General features: G+C 54.7%; 1 protein-coding gene across 1 annotated transcript; it reads right to left on the bottom strand.

Moving 5' to 3' along the window:
• Positions 1-3,247: 3,247 nt before the first annotated feature.
• Positions 3,248-6,540, bottom strand: LOC102120132 (class I histocompatibility antigen, Gogo-B*0101 alpha chain). The gene is given in 8 exon segments (NM_001319468.2): positions 3,248-3,672; positions 3,839-3,886; positions 3,993-4,025; positions 4,463-4,579; positions 4,684-4,959; positions 5,534-5,809; positions 6,050-6,319; positions 6,449-6,540. Coding segments are annotated over 7 exon segments (1,089 nt in total). The 5' UTR covers positions 6,522-6,540; the 3' UTR covers positions 3,248-3,672; positions 3,839-3,842.
• Between the last annotated feature and the right edge of the window lie 537 nt (positions 6,541-7,077).

Here is a 7,077-nt window from a genome sequence, read left to right as displayed (position 1 = left end):
TCTGGCCTGGAGTGGGAGTGCATCGGATTTTACAGGCAGGCTTGAGGAGATGGTGTGTGATTTATGTAGGGCGCACAGATTGGTTGGACCAGATGTGATATTTCCATAGTGCAAGTGGAAGGCTGTTCGCCCCACCCTCATCCTATTATGCAAATGGGCTTTCCACTTGGCCGGCGCCATGTTGTCTGCCCCTTATTGTAACGAAGGAGCCTGGCAAAGAGAAGGGAAGATGGAGTCAGCATTGTGAACATGCCCAGTCCCAGGTGTCCGATTCCTATTCGCACAGCTGCAGGCATTCACCCGTGCAAGCTTCCAGCTTACTTGTCTATGTCTGAAGCCTGATATTACAGGCTGCTCCTTGTTAGAAAAGAAAATAATTTGGAGCCTGCTTTTCATTAAAAGCCTTCTGTACCCTCTTTCACTCCTATATCACTGCCAGCCTCTGAGCCAGAATGCGGTGACAGAGAGGCTGGGACTGTGCAGATCACATTTTAGTAAAGAGGGCTGAGTGACAGTAGTGATGTCCAGTTTCCAGGTGCAGCAGTGACATCTGTCCTGGCCTCGGGGTCCAGTGTCCAGCACCAGGTGTCAGAGATGTGAGCAGTGGCGTCTGTGCTCAGCAGCAGGGGCAGTTGTTCCTAGGAGGGACCTGATCCAGGGGGGGCTATGGATTCTGTTCCTGGATGTGTAGTTTCAAGCCTGCTTCTGTGGCCTTCCCCACAATAAAACTAGCCCCCAATACCAGATATACGACTTTATGTGTAAATTAGAGATATTTGGTTTCCATAGTTTGCTCCAAGAAATGAGTGGGAAATGAGTCTGTGGACGAGTGTCAGAGAGCGGCATTCAGGGGTGTTCTTTGTGCGAGAGCCACATCCTGAATTCTCTACCTGGCGTCCACCCCATGGTGGAGAGAACAACAGGGAATGTCACATCGCATAACTGATGATACACATCCTCCCTTTTCTTTCTGTGAGAAAAATCCTCTTTTAAACAGGGTTTGAAAACCTACCCCACCCACCTACCCTGGGCACTCTCTGATCTCTGATCTCAGTGGTTCCTGATCTAGTTGAGCAACAGGATTGCCGGCGCGGATTAGAAAATACTCGGGCCACTCCCCAGAACCCCTGTTTCAGAGTTTTATGCTCAAGACCAAGGAATCTTTTATATAACAAGCCGTAGAGGTGAGGCTGTTGCTCAGGCATGTGGGATCCTGGTGTTCTTGATCTGGAGACCAGCAACATGAGCTCCAGCCTTTTCATAAATCAAGAATCTCTTGCTCGACTCCAGACTTCCTGGATCTCAGCACCACGTCCAGGTGATCCCTGTTCACACAGGAGTTCCTTGTCTAAGTGTCCTCTAGATGTGGGGTCCGAACCGTGCAGTCTGCTCTGCATGTGGTCTGATCACATCCCTTAGAACTGGAGGTCCAGGGTTCAGTCCTTGCCCTCATTCTTTTCCACAGTCAATCACTGTCTTGGGTGCCCTCATCCATGCTTGAGGTTTTAAGTATCGTTTATATGGTGTGACCTCCTAAATCTATTTCTCCTGCCCAGTCTATTTCTCCTTTCCTCTAAACTCTGGAGTTGTCTGTCCAAATTCCACCCCAGCTCCCCAACCTGCATTCCTAGCAGACATCTCCACTGAGTGCCTGTGATGCCCCCTCCTCAGTATGCTCCTGCCAGAGTCTCCCCATCTCCACTGACAGCAGCTCCACCCTTCCTTCTACTCACTCTTTTTACAACCATGGGTGTCCTTCATTCGTCTTTCTCACACCACAGATACAATCCATTGGCAAATGCTGTGAGTCCATCTTCAAATGCATCCAGAATCCACTCACGTCCCACTCTTTCCCCTTCTCATGCCCTAGTCAAGGTCACTGACATCTCCAGCCTGGAATACTGCACTCGCTTCCTACTGTTTTCCCTTCTGCCTCCCTCGTCCCTCAGCTCTCAATTCTGTTCTCAGCACAGCAGTCAGAGATCCTTTTAAAAGAGAAGTTATATCATGGCCCTCTTCTGCTCAAAACTGTCCTCTGACTCTTCATCCCACTCAGATCAAAGGTCAGATCCAACCCCATTCCCCTCAAGCCCACCTGCTCTGGCCACACCTCTAACCTCACCTCAGTTTCTCTCTGTCCAGCCCTCCTGGCCTCCTTGCTCTTGTGGGAACACAGACACTTTCCTGCCATAGTGCATTGGGACTGGAGGTTCCTCTGCCTGGAAATAACTTCCCCAGACATCCTCATGTCCCTCAAATCCTTCCTCAAAGGTCACCTTTGCAACAAGGCACACACTGACCACCCAGCACAATAGCCACCTTCCCTGTCCCCACTGCCCACATCCTGGATTACCTGCCTCACAGCACTTACCACCTTCTAGCACTTTCCTTCCTTACTCTGGTTATAGTGTATCTATCGTCTGCCTCTTCCCACTGGAACATACCCTACAAAAGGCCAGAGATTTTTCTGATTTTACTTCAATGATATTCCCCAGATGCAGAACAATTCTGTCGTATGTCTGGCCAACGACAAAGGTCAGTTGAATGAATGATCACTGTAGAGCACCTCCCTATTCTAAAGGCAGTATCTTTATTAACATAGCCTCAGGCCAAATGCCATTTTGTGGCAGCTACAGCACAAGGTTCCCTCACACTGAGATAGAGGCCGCCTATGTTTTTCTCAGCAGTGCTGCTTGTGTGCCCTCCCTCCCCCATCCCTCTTTCTACAGCAACGCCCCCCGCACCCCCCACCCCCGCACACTGCAACTCACAACCAGGTTCTCTCTTCAGGAAATAACAGTCCTTGATGATGGGTCCAATTTCAGAGACAAATGTAAGTCTAAATTAGACTCTGCTTTATAGATTCATGAGTTGGGGTTGGATTCAGCACCAAGATCACTAGAACCAGGGCAGGGAGAGAGGGCAGGAGAGCAGAGCAGAACAGAAGCTCTAGAAGCAGGGCAGGAGGTGAATGGCTCTGAAAATTTGTCTCAGAATGCACAGAGACCCCCGTGTGCAGGGACCGCCGGGGGCGATGTCTGAGCCTCTGTGGTCACAGCTCCCACTGGACAAGTTCCCACTGAAGGGACAAGGACGACGGAGCAGTGAAGGTGACCCAGCTGAGGACTGACCACATAAAGCCCATGAAGAACTGAACAGCAACTAAGCACAGGCCCAGTCCACACTGGGCTACTCACAGCCTTCTCCACCCCCACCTGCAACAGACTCAGCACAGGGAACATGCGGATTCTGGAAGGTTCTCAGGTCTTTATTTGCTCTCTCAGGTTCTCGAATTTGACTTATTTAATTAATCTGTCAACCTCTCATAGCAGATATTTGAGAAAACAAATTTATATTCAGATTCTTATTTTCAGTAGGGAAGTAAGAGGTTGCAGCTCAGTGCACATAAAGTTAAGACTGAGATGGAGACATCCAGTCCCACCTCTCTGGAACAGGAAAGATGACTGGGGAGGAAACACTGGTCAGCATGGGAACAGGGGTCACGGTGGACACAGGGGTGGGCTGTCCCTCCACCTCCTCACATTATGCTAACAGGGACGCAGACACATTCAGATGCCTTTGCAGAAAGAGATGCCAGAGTCTCTTGAAGTCACAAAAGGGAGATGTGAAGAAATCCTGCATCTCAGTCCCACACAAGACAATTGTCTCAAGCTACAGAAAACAACAGTCATGAACAAATTCAAGTCAGTCATGGTAAGTGATGACACTCTGAACAGCCCACCACACACTCGAAACGTTACAATCAAAGAATCTCCATTACCCAGGCCCTTCCCCTCTGCCCTCCCCCACCCCCCACTCTAGACCCCAAGAATCTCACCTTTTCAAGCCGTGAGAGACACATCAGAGCCCTGGGCACTGTCGCTGGCTGGGGTAGAACAAAAACAGGACCTGGTCAGAGCCCGCAGGAGACGTGGGACAGGAGGAATTACGGGATGGGTGATCTCCTCCACACTCCCACCCCCACCACTTACACGCAGCCTGAGAGTAGCTCCCTCCTTTTCCACCTGTGGGAAGAAAATGTCCTGTGAGGAGGCTGGGAGGAAGCAGGGCCATAAGATCTTGGAGGAACGTCCTTTGGACCCAAGAGAAATTTCCAGAATGATGAGTACAGACCCAGGGCAGGATCAGGAAACAGGAAGAAAGCAGCTGTGTGTCCTGGACCAATTCCCCTCCTAAGGTCTGTCCTTAGCAGGGACCTTCCCCTGACTCATGAATGCTGGAATCAGGACCCCAATACCATAATCATCAAGGTGATACATCTGTCCTTCATTGTCACATGTGCTGCACAAAAGAGTAAGTGCTGGCACACAGGGTCCCAGGTTGAGTTAGCCCTTGTGTGGATGCTGCTTCCCAGGAATGAGTCAGGGAACACTTCTACCTGGGGTTTGAAACCCCCAGTGGGATAAGAAAACCCAGACCCCACCCCTCACCCCTTCCGTACCTGAGCTCTTCCTCCTCCACATCACAGCAACGACCACAGCTCCAGTGACCACAACTGCTAGGACAGCCAGGCCAGCAACAATGCCCACGATGGGGATGGTGGACTGGGAAGATGGCTCTGGGAAAGGAGGGGAAGGTGAGGGGCCCTGACCCTGCTGAAGGGCTCCAGAAGGGCTCCTGCTTTCCCTGAGAAGAGACATGACCCCTCATCCCCCTCCTTACCCCATCTCAGGGTGAGGGGCTCCGGGAGCCCCTCGTGCTGCACATGGCACGTGTATCTCTGCTCTTCTCCAGAAGGCACCACCACAGCTCCCCACTTCTGGAAGGTTCCATCTCCTCCTGGCCTGGTCTCCACGAGCTCGGTGTCCTGAGTTTGCTCCTCCCCATCCCGCTGCCAGGTCAGTGTGATCTCCGCAGGGTAGAAGCCCAGGGCCCAGCACCTCAGGGTGGCCTCATGGTCAGAGATGGGGTGGTGGGTCACGTGTGTCTTTGGGGGATCTGATGGGAAGAGTCAGAAAATTCAGGCGCTTTGCATCTCTCATGGGACACTCCAGCAGCACCCATGTGACCATCCTGAGAATGAACAGGACACTTGGGGTGGGGAAGGGAGCACAGAAGCCAGACACCAGCCTGGACACAGGCATCTGGGATAATCTCCTATTCCTTGGAAAGTTCTAATCTCTGAGGGAGGAACAGGGGCTTCTGGTCCTGACCTGAGTGGAGGCCGAGGGACTCAGAAAAGCTGGAATCAGACCTTCAAACGTATTTAGTGTGAGGCAGAGAACAAGGCCTGAGAGAAAAATACACGGTGCCCAAGGCTGCTGCAGGTGTCAAAGGAGACCCCTGACCAGTATTTAGGGACTGTCTTCCCCTCCATGTCCTCAGAGACGTCATCCCTTAATTGTCCTAGAGAGCAGAGGGGGCCCTCAGAGGAAATCAGGAAAACTCATGCCATTCTCCATTCAAGGGAGGGCGACATTCTAGTGCTGATGCCATTTTCCTCCCCTCCTCACGGGAGGCCATCCCGGGAGATCCACAGGCGATCAGGAAGGCTCCCCACTGCCTCTGGTACCCGCGCGCTGCAGCGTCTCCTTCCCGTTCTCCAGGTATCCGCGGAGACATTCCAGGCACTGCCCCTCCAGGTAGGCTCTCATCTGCTCCGCCACACCCGCCGCCTCCCACTTGCGCTGGGTGTTCTGAGCCGCCTCATCCGCAGCGGTCCAGGAGCGCAGGTCCCTGTTCAGGGCGATGTAATCCTTGCCGTCGTAGGCGTACTGGTGATACCCGCGGAGGAGGCGCCCGTCGGGCCCCAGGTCGCAGCCGTACATCCACTGGTAGGTGTGAGACCCTGGCCCCGCCCCCGCGGTCAGTACAGTCCCCCGAGCCCCGCCCCGCCCCGACCACCCCGCCGGGATTTTGGCCTCAACTGAAAATGAAGCCAGGTAAAGGCGCCTGGGGTTCTCTCTGGTAGAGGGTCTGGGCGGATCCCGCGGCCTCAGGGCGGATCTCGGACCCGGAGACTGGGGGCGACCCGTCCGTGGGGGATGGGGAGGGGTCGTGACCTGCGCCCCGGGCCGGGGTCACTCACCGGCCTCGCTCTGGTTGTAGTAGCCGCGCAGGATCCCCAGGCTCACTCGGAAAGTCTGTGCGGTCTCCTTGACTTTCCGTGTCTCCTCTTCCCAATACTCCGGGCCCTCCTGCTCCATCCACGGCGCCCGCGGCTCCATCCTCGGACTCTCGGCGTCGCTGTCGAACCCCACGAACTGCGTGTCGTCCACGTAGCCCACGGCGATGAAGCGGGGCTCCCCGCGGCCGGGCCGGGACACGGCGGTGGTGAAATACCTCATGGAGTGCGAGCCTGGGGGCGAGGAGAGGCTGAGACCCGCCCGACCCTCCTCCCCGCGCGGCTCCCCGGGTCCTGCGCCCCCGCCTGCGGTCCCCTCGCTCCTCCCCGCAGAGGCCATTTCCCTCCCGACCCCGCACTCACCGGCCCGGGTCTCGGTCAGGGCCAGGGCCGCCGAGAGCAGCAGGAGGAGGGTTCGGGGCGCCATGACTCGCATCTCGGCGTCTGAGGAGACTGTGAGTCCGGGTGGGCGCGTGGGGAGTTTAGAACTGAGACCGCGGCGACGCTGATTGGCTTCTCTAGACATCCGACACCCAATGAGAGTGGGAACTGGACGTGTCAGGAGTATCCTGGAAGATACAGGTTGGGAGAAGATACAGGAAGATACAGTTGGGAGATATAGGTTGGGAGAAGATACAGGTTGGGAGAATATACAGGTTGGGAGGAGAAGTGAAACTAGGGGAGTGGGGAATCCCCAACTCTGCGCCTCCCCATGCAGACAAGGCTCTGGGAACCTGAGACCCTAAGAGCCACGCCCGGGACCTGGGACTTCGTCCTGATCCCTCTTCTCCTACACCAAGCCTCTTTGTCACACTGTCTGCCTGAGTCCTGGACGAGGATCTGTCTGTGGAAACCAGGGAGAGACCCCCAGGCTGCGCCCAGCCCCTTCCCCTTCCCTACTCGTCCTGGAATCCCAGTCCCTGAACTGGACTCCCTGCCTCCCACTCCCTCTCCCCTTGGACCTTTGTGCAGGGAAACTCACCACGGGGAAC

The sequence above is a fragment of the Macaca fascicularis genome, chromosome 4, assembly GCF_037993035.2.
Source record: "Macaca fascicularis isolate 582-1 chromosome 4, T2T-MFA8v1.1".
Taxonomy (NCBI): Eukaryota; Metazoa; Chordata; class Mammalia; order Primates; family Cercopithecidae; genus Macaca; species Macaca fascicularis.
The sequence above is the reverse complement of the archived record's forward strand: the minus strand, read 5'-3'. Positions and strand labels throughout refer to the sequence as shown.